The sequence below is a fragment of the Trachinotus anak genome, unplaced genomic scaffold, assembly GCF_046630095.1.
Source record: "Trachinotus anak isolate AG129_WGS33_773 ecotype Australia unplaced genomic scaffold, CSIRO_AGI_Tana_v1 ptg000008l, whole genome shotgun sequence".
NCBI lineage: Eukaryota > Metazoa > Chordata > Actinopteri > Carangiformes > Carangidae > Trachinotus > Trachinotus anak.
The window spans coordinates 11,519,679-11,537,678 of record NW_027273859.1 but is presented as its reverse complement, the minus strand read 5'-3'; the positions used below and the strand labels follow the sequence as shown (position 1 = coordinate 11,537,678).

General features: G+C 41.6%; 1 protein-coding gene across 2 annotated transcripts; it reads right to left on the bottom strand.

The window, feature by feature from the left end:
- Positions 1 to 2,000: 2,000 nt before the first annotated feature.
- On the bottom strand, positions 2,001 to 16,031 carry lzts1 (leucine zipper, putative tumor suppressor 1). 2 transcript variants are annotated; one of them, XM_071482604.1, is made up of 9 exons: positions 8,986 to 9,164; positions 7,122 to 7,457; positions 6,906 to 7,034; positions 5,210 to 5,372; positions 4,715 to 5,106; positions 4,424 to 4,597; positions 4,087 to 4,218; positions 3,557 to 3,751; positions 2,001 to 3,267 (listed from the first exon to the last, which is right to left on the bottom strand). In XM_071482604.1, the coding sequence occupies exons 2-9, from the start codon at positions 7,350 to 7,352 to the stop codon at positions 2,719 to 2,721; spliced, it is 1,965 nt and encodes a 654-aa protein (XP_071338705.1). In that variant the 5' UTR covers positions 7,353 to 7,457; positions 8,986 to 9,164; the 3' UTR covers positions 2,001 to 2,718. The 2 variants fall into 2 exon arrangements, with proteins under 2 accessions (XP_071338705.1, XP_071338704.1); XM_071482603.1 differs by lacking the exon at positions 8,986 to 9,164 and adding an exon at positions 15,793 to 16,031 and having other exon boundaries at positions 2,447 to 3,267.
- Between the last annotated feature and the right edge of the window lie 1,969 nt (positions 16,032 to 18,000).

Genomic DNA, 18,000 nt, shown 5'->3' with positions numbered 1-18,000 from the left:
TAAAACACAGGAAAACATTGCAGCAAGGATCCATGTTTATTGTACAGTTATATAAGTGTAGGGGATGTATTCTATATGGTTATTCTGAGGAAGAAATCCCCCCACCCACCCAGCTCTGTTATTGTCTTTCATGTCAAACCAGTGGCTTTGAATTTCTTGTTATCTCCTCTGTGTGGTCCTCCTTTCATGTCAGTGACAGAGCCACACACACTGACAATGGGCCTTAATTTGATTTCAGTTTTGATTTCGTCCAATCAGCTTAGTTATGACAGAAGCTGAGCTGGAAAGAGCTGCTGTGTGAGGAAGGAAACACTATCAATGGGCTGAAATTAGATGATTAGACGAGAGAAGAAAACAATCTTCTCATTATTATTTAAGTCCAAGAGGAATTGAGAATAATAATGAGGAACTGACAAAGAGTTGAAGACAGCTTTGAATATATAACAACATTCATATTTATTTCTGAGTCCAAATCCAGCAATTGCATGTGAAGTGTGTGTGTGATAAATAGTAATAAGACTTTGACAAACCTTTTTATTTTTGTAAAGCTAATACCTCTATAGATTTATAGCTGCAGAGTTTTGTCTATTGTGGTGTAGTTCATCAAGTAAGTCAAGTATTCACCCATACCTTTCAACATGTAGTGCATTAAAGGATTGTTTTAGTCATCAAAGGAAGCAAACATAAAGCAGATTAGTCCAATGATATATTTGGTGATATAAACATATACATCTGCTCACTTCTTTGTCTTCTTTTGGCAAAGAGAATCCCTGTGAATAAGTGTGTTTGCTGTTTGCTATAGCAAAAGTGATAGAGGGAGCAGTGATGCACAATTGATAAACATTTTCTGTATTTCCAATCACCTATGTGATTGCACCCTAACTTGTTTTTTTGGTACTTATTTCCTATCTAAGCACACAGACTATTTTACTAAGGTTTTTATTTTTTTTAAAGTTTGAACTGCCTATTGAATTCTAAGAATTTTGCCAGAGCTGTATTATTAACCGTCCTTTTGCTTCTTCCCCATTTGATCACTATTCCGTGCTAATGCCCAGAGAAAGGGCTGTAAAACACTTATCAGACACTTGAGCTTGAGCGTCACTGGTTACGCCACCTCACCTTAGAGTTCCACTTAGTCTGTCCGCCTCCAAATCTCTCCTGACCTGCTGTGGTAATGTAATGTAATGGTGGGTAGCTGAGCATTGTCAAGCAGCCTCATTACAGAGATTGCCACACATTCTTGACCAGAGCAGTGTGTGTATATACTTTTGTCTGATAGTCTATGCAAGCCCCTGAGTATTAAGTGGGTGTAATAGTTAAACTTCTGCTTCACAAACTACTTTGCCCTAGTGGCAAGTGGAACAGCTCCAAAATAGCAGAGCCAAATGGCCAGGGTTGATGCTCAGAACAGTTGTTTGTCTCCAAGTGGAACGGTGCCAGCTAACTCTCACGAAGCCACTACCAAGAGATCACTTTTTCCCTTTTGTTTCTCTTGCTTTTATTTTACGCTATCCAGCCCCCTTTAACCTCTCTCCCACTAAACACACACACACACACACACACACACACACACACACACACACACAACAACAACACACATTTGTCTTGTCTTTGGTATCTGTCAGAGGTTCGTTGTATATACTGTTCTGTATTGTGTGTATTAACCTGACATATAATAAAAGTTCCATTCTAGTTCAGACATAGGGCCAATAGTTTACTTAAACAAAGCACCTGCTGCCCATTGAGCCAAAGTTTTAATCCCTGCTTATGTTTGTAAAAGGAGTAAACTAATTAGGACAGTTAGATTACAGCTAACTAACTGAACTAATTTCAGAAGTTAGTATTCATAAAAAAAGAAATATTTCATATATAAATATATGATCAGTGCAGTGCTGGTTATTATTATATTTTCAAAGTAGGTCGAATTTACTGTTCACTGAAATGTTCTCATTAACAGAAAGTTTAAAAGTTTTTACAGTATTCAGAGAATGACAAATCTATGCAGAAGATCTAATGAAAATATATTAGTTGAATTTAGGGTGAAAATACATGACAGCTCAATGTGATTTTAACATGTATGTGTAGTGGAAAACATTTTTTTACAATGGTGTACATGTCACAACATAAGACCTGTGCATTGTTTTGAAATGGTTTACAGCTGTTTTGGGAGAATACAGTTAAATAGATAAGTAAGGCCAAGTAAATGAAGATTTAGGAACCCAGACTCACAATAGATGATATATCACTGTCATTTTCCGAAGGGACAGATGTTCAACCACAATCATGCTTATCATGTGTTCTAAAATGAGACATTAATCATGAAACAGATGAGTCAGCTATTGTCTGGCCTGTATCCATTAACAACTAATAAGTGACAAAGTTGTGCATGATTTCAATGATGAGTGATCCGCAGACAATGTGGTAAAAAAATAAAACGTATTCTCAATTGAACATTAAATAACTTAGTTTTTTTTACTTTTAAACAAGTAGTAACAGTGTCATCACAAAAAGCTAAGTAAATTTTCCTGTTTTTTGAACCCTGGACTCAAAACACGCTAGATTATGCATATTCTATTAAATAAACCTTGCAAAACACTAATTAGCAGTGAATGAGCTCCAGTTATGATGTTGCATGAGACATGGAGACACATAAATATCTCAGGCGGAAAAAACAGTCCAGTGACAGTATCACTTTTAGCATGTGAGTGAGTGCTCCCATCAAATCTCTGTGGCAATGACGTCGTCATATGTTTGTAACCCTGAGCTGTAGGTAATGTCCATGCCTAGCTCTGTCCGGCTCTCCAGTTCAGTGGTCAGCTCCTTCAAGATCCTCTCCAGGTCCTGGTTCTTCTTGTGCATCTGCAGGTAGTTGATCTGGAGCTGCTTCTGGTACTTGATGACCCTGTCTTTCTCCCTGTTCCACGTCTGCCTCTCCTGCTCAAAGCTGTTGGCCAGCTTCTCTTGAGCATCCTTTTCCTCCCTGAGCTGCCGCTGCAGTCTCTCCACTTCTCTCTGGAGTGATTCTGTGGAGACGTGTTCCCTGTCCTCCTCCCCCTGGCCCTGGATGGGGGAATCCAAGCCTTGGATTAGTCTCTCTGAGGCCTGAGTCTGGGCCTTGGCCCCAAGTTGCAAACTGTGTTGCAGCCTTTGCTCTTTGGCTAAGGCCAGATCCTGTTTCATTCCCTGAATGTCTTGCTCCAGTTTGCCCACTTTCTCTCTCAGCAAATCAGCCTCATTCTTCTTGCGCTGAAGTTCATTTTGGCAAACCTGAATTAAAAATGGAAAATATTCAGACATAGGCAGCAATTAGGATGATTATTCTGACTGATATAACAGACCTAATCATGCAAAGTGTCAAATAAGCTCTTTCAGTAAGACTGTGATTATACATGTCTTTTAATACACAGACACTGAAAGGTCTGAAGGTTGCAGTTGAGTGTAGCACATAATAGCAGGTATAATTCCAAACAAAGAGCACTGTGTGGGCATTTAATTCACAGTCGTTATTTGAACTCCATCGAATAGTGAATTGCCATTGAATCACCGGCAGACTAACCTCAACCTCTATAGTGCGAGAGTGGAGTTTGTCTTCATGGTCTTTATTCTGTTTCTGGAGCATCTCCATCTTTGCTGTGTTCTCCTTCAGTGATGCCCTCAGGTTGACTATCTCATTTAGCTTGTGGCTTATGTCTGCTTGGCTGTCTCTCAGTTGCTGCTTCAACAGTGAAATCTCGCCTGTCTTCTGACACACCTACAATTGGAAAGAGACAATTATGAAGATAAAACAGTGAAATATTGCTGCAAAGCAAGAGGGTTTTTGATTTAAATAAAAGTAAGTAATGCTCCTGATGTAAAAGGGCAGCACTGTGAAATACTGGGGAAAATGGAGAGGTTGGTATCGCTGACTCTTTTAAGATGGATTTCTGTTTCTTCTTAAACGTGATACAACATTTTGGATTTTTCCTCTAGTGATGGAAGAACACCATGTTTCCACACCCCAGCAGTAAGGTTGTACCAGATTGTGTTGCATGCTGCAAGGTTTCAAATCCAGCTGATATCACACAAAGAGTATGACTCATGACTCACCTCCCATTGAGTTTCCTCGAGTGTTGGAGCCAGCTGTGTGCTCTCACTCTCATAAGACCTCAGTCTGAGCTGGAGAAGATCCTTCTCTCGGGTTAACTTTGAGACGTCATCCTGAAGCCTCTCCTTCTCTGCCTGTACAAGAGGTCATTGCTCATTTCACTAAATTCTGCAAGTGTGCAAGGTGTGGAATATCTGTGCACCTGCTAATGGTGAAATGTTGAATCTTATTTGATTTGGAGATTAATTTGCTGATTTGCTGGAAGGGATGAAAGTTTGATGAGATGAGAAACCAGACATACATAATGGGGACTAGTAAGAAAAGAGGAGTTGGGCTGACCTGGAGCTGGCTGACCTGCAGCTGGAGTGCTTGATGGGCTTTTGCAGCCATTTGGGACACTTGTCGTAGCTTTGTGGAGCATCGCTGCTTCAGCCCTTCCATTTCCTCGGCACAGTACTTTTGTCTTTCCTCAAACAGCTGGCAGGTGTCTGATTCCTTCTCCTCAAAACTCACCTATTGTAAGGTGAACAAATGTAAATAAAAAAAAAATCTCAGACAGTTCTACAGTCCAACTACAGATGAAGAGTGCTGAGCTTGATTAAGATAATTTTTTTAATAATGTCTTAATACCTGTAGCTCCTGCAGTTCACTCTCTCTCTCCAGTAGCCTTTGTTCCAAACGTTCTATCAGTGACTCATCTGTAGTAATGGGGGAGCGAATCCCACCTGCAGTTTCAGAGAGAGGGCTAGGCTCATCTGCAGAAAGTGGGGAGCCAGCATCCCCATTAGCCTTAGATGCCAACCCACTGCTGTTTAAAAGAGCCCTGTAGCTACAGCCAAGGTTAGCACTATTCCCATTGACCCATGAAGGCAAACTGGGTTGTACTCCCTTGCTGAAGCTGTTTTCAGGAGCCGAGCTGCCATTGCTGTGACTGACAGGGCCTGTGGAAGCACTTAGGCTGCCGCTGGTGCTGTGGGTGGGTAGGCTAGACATGGAGTTACGTCCGGAGTCTGAGAGAGTCCCTGAAAAGAAAAGAGATGACATTGTACTTGAGTGTAATTTGCCATTCAACCTGAATAATCTCATTTTAAGATAATGTTTTACCAATATAGAATAGACAAAGACCTGAGAAGGTGTCTTGCTTGTGTCTAATGTCTGGAGTCCTTGCTTTCTCCCGAGGACAGAGGATGTGGTCCAGGCTGCTCTGGCCTGTCTCTGTGGAGGACGTGCTTCTGGGAATCATGGGCTTGAAGGCAGTGGAACGGACCAGTGACTTCTCAGCAGAGGTCTGGAAGAGTGAAATGACACACAGTCAGGGGTGCTCTCCCCTATTTTTGTTTTCATAGTCAGTGGCTTCTCCTAGATGACAGCACAGAAAAAAGCAAGTCGTCTTGTACTGTTACGGAAAGTACAAAAAGCCAAGGATGAGTCAGATTCTGAAACTTGAAAATCATAATGACTGGCTTTCAGAGAGATAAATATTGTCACATGGTGGAATCCTGCACAAATGAAAGGGATAGATGTTTTTTCCAATAATGTCTTTTCATATTAGAAATAGAGCCACTGAAGCGTGCAGAATTGCTTCACTACAAGCTGACAGTATTAAAAGCCACACAACAGTAGTTGCAAGTAAAATTCACTAGACTGTCATAATGGAGAAAACTCATTTCAAAGATGAACTTATACTCCACATGCCCCATCTGTGCTGTCCAAGAACGTCACAAGCAGTGCCATACCTCCCCTCCTGTCTGTCCTCTTTTCCTCCCTTCTGCAACAAGCATCTCTCCCCCATGTGCTGTCTGAGGGAAGATGAATAGCCCCTCTCTGTGATATTAATAATATGAGCTACTGCTGAAGTGTAAGAGGTAAAGCTTGTGAGCTCAGCATTCCTTCTCACTGACTTCATGACCCGGATGCTTTGCCTTGTTTCTTTTTTCTCTCTTTCTATCCCAGAAACTCTCTTCGGCCCTCAGTCTCTCTCTCTCTCTTTTCTCCTTTATTCTCTGCTCTGTCTCTTTTAAAGCTGCCCCCCCCCCCCCCCCCCCACCTGCCCCAGAGGAATAAAGAGCTATTGAAGGAGTCTCCGTTTTCCTTCATATTCCTGGCACAGAAATGACTTCTCTGAGAAGATCAAGGCATTCTTAGGTCATTAATCTGGGACGGGGTGATTAATAAGATGGGAAGGTTCAGCACAGGTAATATGGAACGACTGCTACCTATTAAACCTCCTGCTGTGCGTGTTTTATCCTCAACTTTGCTGTGAGGTTTTCAAGGTCTGTTGCAGTTATGCAAAATGATTTTTTGATGGTTATAAAAATAACCATAGAAATGGTTCCAGTCATGTTAAGCACAGTAAAGCCACATTTTATGAGACATATAATCAGAATCAGTTTATGTGTAAATCTAGTGTTCTTAAAGGAATAGTTAGCTTGTTTGCTGTGAGCATGCGAGCATTAACATAGGCCTACTTGAGTCTCTCTGGTTGCTCCCAGCCAAGACATAGTAAGGCACATAACCCCTTGTAAAACTGAGAACTGTTTCACACTTACAATATAAACAAATGATGTAATGCATATTAATTAGGGAGCTCCAGAGTTGCTGGTGGGCAAATATTGTTAGCTTTGGACAGAGCAAGAATAGATATTTCCCCCTGTTTCCTAGATATTTACCATATGGGGTAGATGGGAGTTTACCATTAATCTTTTCATCTAATTTGTTGCAAGAAAGCATATATGGAACTAATGTTGAACTTTTCCTTTAAAATCTAGTCTAATATGTTTTGGGTAAAGCGTAAGAGGGGATAAACTGTTGTTTCACTCACCCTCTCAGTCGTTTTTCCTGACATGAGCAGCAGCTTTGGTTGCAGTCGCCCATCTGATTCCACATCTCTGTTCCCTCGGTCCTCCATTGATCCTCCTCTGTGATACACTGACCTCGGTTTGTGACTCACCTTGTATGAAACAGAATAACAATTTGATCTAAGAGCAGTGCAATATATGTTGTTATATAAAAGTCACATGAAAGCTAAAGTACTCACCTTGATGTAAAAAAAATCTTCACTTCGTCCTGACCGGGAGTGGGTGAGGCCTTTAGAGGGATAAGTGGTTGATGAGGAGCCCTGGTTGAAGCCACACTTCAGTAACCCATCAAGGCTGCAACCACCACTCTTTCTCTGATGGTTTGTTCCCTTTTTTAACCTATGCTCAGAAGCCTTACAGTGTTTGCTGTTGAGGCTGTTGCCGTTGATGAGGCTACTGACACTACCCATGGTCGTGCACGCATAGGTGAGCGCAAGGTGGGGCTGGTCGAGTTACACAGAGGTGAGGAGAAGACACAACTCATGACCCCAGAGAAGTACAGTCAGTGGCTTCATCTGCAGGATGAGAGAGGGATGACACACATTAAACACAAAGAAGTTAAATATTCATCCTTGAACAGAGGATTTATTTCATAGGAAAAAGCAATATAATAGTATCTTCTGATGCTTATCAACTTTCTAGTGTTGTCTAATTTTATTATTTCCTGTTCAGTCCAGGGATGTAGTGTTGAAGCAGTTGTGTTCACATTTACAAAACAAACAAAGTGAAGAAAAGTCCATCTTGGCATCCTGCCTGGCTTTGTGTGTCTAGAGTTATGGCTGGGCCGTTGAATTTGACAAACAACCTTTGGGTGCTGTTCGTCTAAGCAAACTGCCAATTAGGCTACTTACTGCCTGTTCAACACTTGGCTGGTGCTGCAATCTAAACAACACTATGCAATCATTTTTATTTGCTATTGCACTTCAACATTGTATAGACAGACCACACAGAAATATTTTTGATAATGTAATTGGCTGGAACTATAAATAAATATAGACTGTATGAAACACAGAACAAAAAAGATGTTGTTATTATACCCCTTACAATCTACAAGGACATTGCACAGAGTTACTAGTGATGCTCTCTATCCACTGTCCCCACCTCCCTTTTAAAGGCAACCAGACCTCAGATGGTCATGATCTCTAAACCACAGGGGAAAACTCCCCTCAGTGGTGACTTAGTAGGAAAAGGCTCCATACTGGCTGATCGTGCTTGTGAGCTCCCCTAACCACCTGGTCCTCAGTCTTTAAGCAATTTATAATAGCCACAGCAACAAAGCTTGGGTCTAATGGCCTGCTGTAAGTCACACATTAGTGTTCACTGCATTTGGCTCGGGACTAATCCATAATTATTGGTTGCAGGATGGTGTTTGTAAGGAGACAGATAGCTGTCAGTGTCATTTTCCTGAGGTGTTTGATGAGCATGCCCGAAGGGGAAAATGCTAAATGAAGGGGGGAGCGCTGATCAAAGCTGTCACTTTTCATCACCCAGAAAACAATGATAAGTCAGATGAGACATGTAGAAAATAGATGTTTCATGATGAGGAGATTAATGGCAGGAGAATTTCAGAGAGACAGTAAGTGAGACAGAGTAGCATGCACACAGAGGGAAGAAGGAAAGTTTGAGTGGTGGTTATGGTGGAGGCAGGATCTGACAGTTTATCTGAGCTGAACACAGGAAAGGAAAGATAACCTTAAATTGCATGCAACCTTTTAATCGTAAAAAGAAAATCTTCAAGCACAGCATCACTTTTGATTTTCTGTTTTGCTCAGAATGAAATTCAAAATATATTCTGCAAAGTAAACAGCTACTGATGTTGAGTAATGGTGTATGATGTTAAATTTGTACCTTCGCGAGTACAAAGCAAAGCATTCCCCTGTGGCACTGATGTAAATAGTCCCTGACATGACTGTGACTGCCTCTATTCCTCTGTGCCTGGATGTCTGCCACTAAATCTAAACTCCAGTCTTCACTATCACTCTCAGATATTAGCATCCACCACTGACATGGGACCGAACTAATGAAACAATAGATTTTACTTACTGCCAGGTCCAACCAAGCATCCATCTCTAGCAAGGCCTCTGCAGAGTCATCTAGCCAGTCCTGGTGAAACCGAGCAGGCAGGCACGTGTGTATGCCTGAGTGTGTGTACACCCTTGAATGAACCAGCAGCAAATACAGAGCTCACACTATCACCATGGCCAGGAGGGTCTGCTAACTGTTCTGTGGAGGGGGTGGGTCTTCCTGCTTTTCTAATCTGCCTGTACCCAGCTTTGCATTATAACTGACATGTAAATTCAGATGTGTGTGTGTGTGTGTGTGTGTGTGTGTGTGTGTGTGTGTGTGTTGGGACCTCCTGCTCCCCCCAGGGGAGTCAGTGTACAACATGTGCTCCCATAGAACTGGCGTGTGCCGCTCAAGTGATTAACTCCCAGCCTTCACAAAAGATCTTTTACACCCCCCCATGCACCCCCTTCCTCTCCCCACTATCACCCACTGACACCCCCCGTTTGTGCATCGACTAACTGTGTAATAACCATTCATCCTTTTCTCCCTCCCTTCTTCCATCAGTCCCTCCCTCCATCCACCCGTCCCACTCGGTGCCCTGCACCCACCCTGAACAAACAACACTTAATCTGAAGGAGAAAAAAAAGGCGCTTTCCCTCTCTCTTTTCGCTCTTTGTCTGTTGAAGTGTGCCGCTCTTTGTTTGGACTCTTGTGTGCCAGTTGATGTATTCTCCCCAAACAGCCCAGGACCATATTTGAGTGTTAAATAAATGACTAGTCCTCACAATGAGAGGGCTGGAGAGCTTCAGTTTTATAGTGATTTACCACCATCCTTCCTTTATGCTGTTTGTTCAGACATACACACACTGACTCACTCTCTCACACACACCTTTCCACATCCACACAAATAACACACTTTCACACAGTCTCACTGCTGGAGTACAAGTCTCTGTAAGGCAGTAGAGCATTCAGCATCCCACAGAGTGACAAAACGCCTCTTGGATGAAATACAATCACACATCACGACAGGAAAATATACAAGGTACTGTGTTCCAAATGAACAAACAGCAACAACAGAAAAGATACGGCCCCTACGCTCTGCTTCTGACAAAACAAGTGTAAATCTTACACCCCAGTTTTGTCACAAGTAAACATACTTTCTCTTAATGTGAAGAAAAAAGACAGCTTTACGTGTATCTACAGATAGAACACTACTGATTCACAAAAAAAAATCAATATTGAAATCAGTTTGTTCAAACTGAACTAATAACAAACTGTGGGAAGCAGCATGGCCCTTTGCTGTGATCTTTCAACATGTGCAGACAGAATTGCACTAAAGGTTACATCGTATTACATCATACCATCTGAACCATTTACCATAAAATGTTTTCACAAAGTCTGTTGATGCACTTATCAAATAACATACAGTATCTCTGTAGATCTGCCATAATCTTTTTTAGTGGCACTGTTCACTCACCCTTTTAGCTAACTGCCCTGAGCCTGTTTGTCTGAACAGTGACCCTGCAATTTTACTTTTGTGTTCCCACTCACATGCTATGAGAATTGGCCTATTTCATTTCTATTTGATTCAAATATTGAAGTGATTAGAAAATCTTTTTTTTTTTATTTTTATTTTTTATAATTTTTGCTCACTGCGAATTTTAACAAGCAGTACAAATGGTCTGACCTGACAGCTTTTGAGTGGATAGCATGATTTAAGACCTTTGGTGAGGTGGGATGTAGGTGTATGAGTGTGGGTGGGTACATGCATACATCTAATCCTATATGCATGTTTTTCAGTGTGCACAAAAGAGTGTGTGCACTTGTTGTTTGTGTGTCTGTGTATAGGCAGGGGGTGACATGTGAATGTGTGTGTGTGTATTTGGGCGGGGTGTTGTCCTTGCTTTCGAGCCCCAGCTGACCTGCCTGACACAAAGCCCTGTCCTGCACAAGACCAGCTGACACCCCCCCCCCCCCCCCCCCCCCCCCCCCCCCCAACACACACACACACACACACACACAGACAGACGCACATAGACACACACTCGCAGAGCATAGCCAATCCATTAGCTCAGGCAGTGGAAGGCGGCAGTTTGCTATAAAGGTCCAGGATTTATACCTGTCTCACAATGACCATGAAACTCTGCTCTGTTCTCACTGTATTTCTACACTGCCACGGTGGCAGATGGCATCACTTTAATTCTCACAGTGTATATGGTAATTTCTAACAGATGCATGTGTAATCTATCTGGTTCAATGTGTCTGTTTTTTTAGGTCAGTCTTGGGCAGCTTATTGTTCTTTGTTCATGAGAACAATGTTGAGCACATACAAAATTTTAGATGTAGTATTTTTTTCATTTGAAGGCCCAACCTGAAACTTTGTGGGTTAAATATTGAATTGCTGTTCTTCTAGAGGGTGAGATGTCCTAATTTTTAGTCTCTGCATGGGTCAAGGTCCAAAAACACCAAAATGCAACTCTTTTCTTTAAACTCTCCAGGCTCCGGAAAAGCCTATTCCTCCAGTTTGCGGGGTTTCTGTTAAAAATGAAACCTCTTTATACCTTTTTTATTTTTCATTTTCTCAGACTTTTTATTTGTTATTTTTCAAAAGAGCCACAGAAAACTTTAGAAGTCAAGCTGGCTACTAAAGAGCAGCCTTTTACGTGTAAAAGCTACCAAAGTGACATTACATTAATACACAACATCTGTGATGGCTCATCACATGGCTCAACACACCAGTCAGCGTGTACTGAGACATATAAGACTGTGATTTCGCAGGAAATAAAGAGAAAAAGCGCCAGAAAAAAGCCAGACTGCACCAGGAATAAAACCAAATAGAAATGCTTACATGTGATGTCCCTCCCTTTTAAATCGCTTTGGATAAAAGCGTCTGCCAAATGAGTGAATGTAATGTAATCAAAAATGTATTTGATGAAAAAAATCAGAATGTACCTTTAATTCTGGAGGAGACATCAATGTAAATCAATCTTTTTGTACTGTTCAATCCCGTAAAAACAAAATGTTGAACATATTGCTCCTGGTGTGATGTAACACATTAGATAACGAGAATTGATCTGTGATTCACATAAAGTAACTGATGATTCACATGTAATGAAGCCGGCTTTTCCCATTATCCCAGGCATGACAGAGGGGAAATGAAACTCACAAATTCAAAAGAGGGAAAGAAGAAACAGAACACATTTGACAGAAGAGAAGACATTTCCAGAAAATGATGTCCTGATAGGTTGAATTATTGAGAAATAATACACTGTCTCTTTCTCTGTCATCCTCTGTGGCCTTTCAAGGCCTCAGTCACACACACACACACTCTCTGTCTTCCGTCTTACTCACTGTGGCTGAGTAATGTGGCCTCCAGCTGAACATCAACTGGGAGTGAGGTGTGGGGTAGAGACAGCTATCTATCTTTCACTTTCACTGCTAACACATCTATCTAGTGCCCAGGCATGCACACACACACACTCGTGCACACACATACACACACACACACACACACACACACACACACACACACACACACACACACACACACACACACAATAGCATCCAATAGTAGCTAATTGGGTAATCCTTTTAGTGCATTGTAAAGGAGATTGAGCATGAATAGGACTTCAGTGCTGAAGAGCAGAATACCAGACACTCATTACCGCCCCAGAGTAAGGAGATGGACTACCAGGCACAGAGAGAGAGGCACAAGCAGAAAGAGAAAGAGACAGACATGGAAAGACAGAGTGTGTGTGAAAGAGAGATTTATATTCTATAGAGCTAAACTGCATTATACATTGATAACTGTTATATCATGCAGCAAACAGCCAATGTCAGTGTCAATGGCTTGTGGTTTGGATGCAGAGAAAAGTTTAAGAACTGCACATCTACTTACATCATATGAGTAAAACATTTATTACTCGTTAATTTAATCTCTATCTCTTCTATTGGCAGCCACGTGGCCACATCTTTGACTTGAGGCCAGCTTTTAGTGAAGGACCCCCTGCAGAAATTAGATTGCACTCATGCTATTATATGCATTCAAATGAGACATTAGGTCAACCAAACAATCAACCTCCTTGGATTTTAATAGATAAGGACTTTGACTGCAGTGCTCAGTGGGTTTGTATGCCTGGCCAAGTACTGCTCCTGTTGTACAGGCATTTGCATAACCTTGGCAGCTGGAGTATGGAGGAAAATGTATTTTTAATGGAGTCTAAATGGGCGCCCTTAGCATTTCAACAAGGATGGGAATTGATGCTCATGAATTTAAGGAGTTCTAAAATTAAATAACTGAAATTTCCTTTTATATTTCTTTATTGAGCTGCATCCACCCGTATAAGACTGATCATTGCCTCACAGTGTGTCTCTGCACTTTTCTGTAATGTTTTAAACTCACACAGTGCCCTGGAACCTGTCCAGCAAAGAACTGCATGGGTCTATGGGTAGATACAGCAGATCACTGGCCAACTTCTTTGTCGTGAAATATTTATTTCAAAACCTTTTATTCCACTCTAAAAACAGCAACTGAAAATGTATTGTAACAACTGGAAGTATTTTTAGACATTTTTGAATTATGGCCCATCCATTACCCACGAATATTTACCTTTTCCATTACCCATCACTTGTTTTGAACAGGCTGCGTCATTTATGCATGATATGACAGCCTCATAAATATGAAATTTAAACTTGATGGATTGTCATAAAAGCTTTGTTATGGCGTCAGATTATTATTTGTACTATTATTGAGCTTTCAGCAAGGAAGGCATGCTTGTCATATCAGTAACCATTATATTTGCCTGTTACTGGTGTCACATCGGTTTTCAGATCATTTTTTGTTCTGGTTTGTAGTGATATTACAATGTCAGATCATAGACTTGCGGTCCAAATACTAATGAGAACCAAACATTGTTTGCTAAGTAGTTGCAGTGAAGTGAAATTTTACATAAACTCACCTAATATAGGCATTTCTCACAGTCACTGCACTCATTTCTTTAAGTATGTCTTATATGTTCTTGTTAGATACAGAGGAATGACGTGCATAGGTAGGTGGAGAAGAATGAGGCCTTTCCTGGCACTGAGGCCCATTGACCCCGTAAGCTGAAGACTCAGTGATAAAGTTGTCATTCTAGAGGATAACCATCCTCCCATCCTCCTAATCTGCTGTAGCTATGTGTGTGTGTGTGCGTGTGTGTGTGTGTGTGTGTGTGTGTGTGTGCATGTGTGTGCACATGTGGATGGTGTAATGTGGGAGTAAGAGAAGACACAATGAGATCACTTTCAGGGATCTCTATCATTCTGAAAGCAGCTGGAAATATGTGCTGCAGGCAATACCTGTGCACAGCTCCAAAGTAAAAGCCCTCTAACTTCGTGATGCTAGATTGTCCATTATAGGGAAATTCTGCATGGTTCTTTCAACAGTTTGAGGTATCATAACTAACAAAAGTCACGGCTGATATTCACCCGCTGTGCACATTTGTTCAGCTGATTCTCATAACATTTGACTGTAATTCTATTTTAAAGTGGTTTATGGGAATCATTACTGCAAAACTGAAAACCCTGCAACATCATCATGAGCCAAGACTCAGAAATGTTGGGATGCTGCACTTCTCTGACATAGAGCCTTCACTCATGAAAGGATGCTGTATTTGGGTATCTGGGACAGTTATTTTAGACACGGCGGTTAGACACACACCACAGAAGCTAGGTTAATTCCCTCGACAAAATATCAGCAACATGTAAAAGATGCAAAATGATATACAAAGTCAAAATATTTACATCAACAAAAGGAATTTTGCACTTCACATAAAAAAAAGACAACAGAAGCCTCTTTGCAACTTTCGTCCTGCACCCTATCTCCTTGTGATTCTGTCTCTCCCCTGTGTTTTCCTCCATACAATAAGTTACAGAACAGAGCAAAGCTAAACGTGCCTGAACAGGTGCCCTGTACCTAACTATTCACCATGTCACCAGAACAATATACAATAATTCATGATCCCTGCATGTCTGAACGCATACATTGCTATACATAGGTGTGACAGTGCTGAAACTGGGAGGTTGTGCAAAGGGCAAATTATTCCCCATACAGATCTCTCTGTGTCGCCACTGTACAACAAAATCACAAGAATATTTAAAAGCGGGGGGGGGGGGGGGGGCATTTACTTTAGGAAATCATAGGGTGGGGCATATCTAGATGGACACACGTAATTCATGCTTAGCATACTGATAACAACTGGCTCTGTGTCCAATGCCATTTATTTCCTCAAATTGCTGTGTATAGTGTAATATTTAAATAGAGCCCAATGCTGCGCCCTATTATTTCACCAGTTTAAAAACAATGGTTTGTCCAGTAATGGCTGTGCTGAAAGTAAAGTACAAGATTAGCAGTTTCCTGTAAAAAAAAAAAAAAAAAAAAAAAAAGATAAGGTTGGCATGTCCTCAAACACAGAGATGCTTTTACTTTGAAATTCAACTTGCATATTAAAAGTAGCAAAAGACTTGGACTGCTTCCACGCTGAGAAACTTTGGTTCAGTCAGAATGTTTTACTATGTAAACAACAGACATAATTCAGTGTGGTACTCAAATGAGCCTTATTTACATTTTGTTCCTCACTTAGAACAAACTTAGCTAAAAAAAAAAACCGTAATGTAAGCCACATCACGACAACTCCACTTAACGAATCACACACACACACACACTCAAATCTGTGGGATCTGCTGGTGCCACTCAGACTCACTCCTGTTTGAAAGTGCGAAGGCTGTGAGGCTTTACTATCCACCCCTGTCACATCCAGTCAAAGAGACATAACCCTCCTCTGAGTCCGGCTGGAGGTGACTTACCTCCATTAGAATCTGCCTTCCCCCACTGTCACAGTCACTGCTTCTGCTGCTCTGTCTCCCAAAGCTGTGTGGATCACTGTAGACAAACCACTTCCAGCAGGATACGAGTACTGCTAGTGTGGAGAGAGAGAGAGAGAGAGAGAGAGAGAGAGAGAGAGAGAAAGAGAGAGAGAGATGTCTGCTTTTGTTGCTGATGTTCTCCCTGAGTCCCCTTCTTACCCTTCCTCAACACCTGGTATGGAGCAATCAGTCCGTCCCATCTCCCATACACTGAACACTGTCACATTCCTCCATAAACTTGCTCTTTCTCTCTCTCTCCCCTCCCTCTCTTTACAGTGGATCCTTGTTGCCTCCCTTCTGAACTCCCTCGCTCTCTCTCCTTACTCTGAACATCCAACCCTCCCTCCCTTCCTCCTCTGCTTGCCTCATCCACCTCTTACATACATTTCTCTTAAGTTGTGCAGTCTGTAATCTTTACTTCCTTTCATCTCTTGTTCTCTGCATCCATCTCTCGCTACCTGTCTCCTCTCACTTTCTACCTTACTTTTCCCTTTTTCTCTTTTCCTGGCATTTCCCCAGCAACTCTGCTATTTATCTTAACTCACTTCACTGCCTCCGTATGCCTGCATACAGCACATCATCCCTGCCCACACCTCTAATACATGTACAATATCTGTAAGTGGTCTAAATAGCCGTGTATTCGAGCCTGTGCAGCAGTGTAAGAATTAAACCAATTGCAACCTATTTCCTTTTATTATGTGTCCATGGGTGACCATATTCCTGTGAACCTGTGCAGCCTATATGTGTGCATATGTGTGTACCTGCAAGTATGTCAGTAACTGGCTGCTGATGACTCATCCATGCTGTTACCCACCATGCACTGCTGCTTCACTGATCCAACTGACTCCACTGGCTCTCACAAACACAGGAAGCCAGGGGCAGATGTGTTGTGTTTTGGTTTATTCATGTAACAGATGAGTTGAATAAATGGTACCGGTGCAAGTTATAACCCCACAGTACAGTCTTGGCAGAATACACATTTGACATGCAAGTACATCCTCCAGTCTCTCTGCCTCAGCTCCTGTTTTGTCTCTCTGTGTCCATCACTTTCTCATGCGCCTGTCAGGGTGCTCCTCTTGTTCTTGTTATCTTCCTCTTTCTTCTTTCTTCCCTCTTTTACAGCTTTCGCGTTCTTAATCTTTTCCCCCAAAACTCTCAGCAACTGCTGCATCACAATGAGAACTATCAAAACTTCCCGTCTCTCTCACAATTAATTTAATAAAATAAAGTTTGAAGTTTGCTGGCTGTGAACAAAAAGTGCAGTATTCCTCTTTGCTGTCTGCGTATGTTTGGTGGAGATATAATGACTGCAGCAGACTTCCTTCAGGGTTCCTGGTGTGCCAATTTGTCTTGTGAAATGATATCCCCCTCCTTTAGTCTGGGTAATGATATGTAATCAGCAGCCAGGAACACAGTGAGGGACATCGCCTTTACACTCAGTGGGTGCCAGAGATATTTGTGTGTGTTTGTGTGCTTGATACAAGCCTGTAATCTTTGTTGTGACCAAAGTGTATGAATGATCTCATTTCAATACACAGTATCATTCCCTCCCCCCCTTTTTTTTACTACTTGGTGCTATAGCTGAGCACATCCATTTTATTCATGAGGGTGTATTAGTGTGTGTGTGTTGTCATGACAAAGTACATGCATCACAGTGTCCGTGTCTACTTTTTCTCTGAAGGCTGCAGATCTGACCGCCATCCTGTTCACTCTCACATAAGCATAATATCCGCGTGTGTGTGTGCGCGCGCGAATTAGTGAGCATATAATTTCATCATTATCTAAAAGCCTTTGCGCTTTCAAAGAGTCTGTTTTTGTAAGTCAGTCTAAATGTATCAATAATCGAGTGCAAGGTTGTTAAAAATAGTTATTGATCATTTATGTACCTTAGCTCCCTTTGTCCGTGGGAGTGTGTGCATGTGTGTGTGTCTGTGTGTGTTTGTATTTACACTCAATGTTGTATAAATCCTCTAGCAGGTATCTAAAGATTGCAGGAAAACATTTAAGAGATGTTTGTGTTTTCTGCCAAAATGAATGAACCAGCGCGATTACTCATGTGAGGTTTGTGTTTGGTGTTTTCTGTAGTTGTAGGAGCAGCTCAGGCTGTCCGACTGGGAACGGGCTGCAACAATTGATTGGATTTTATGT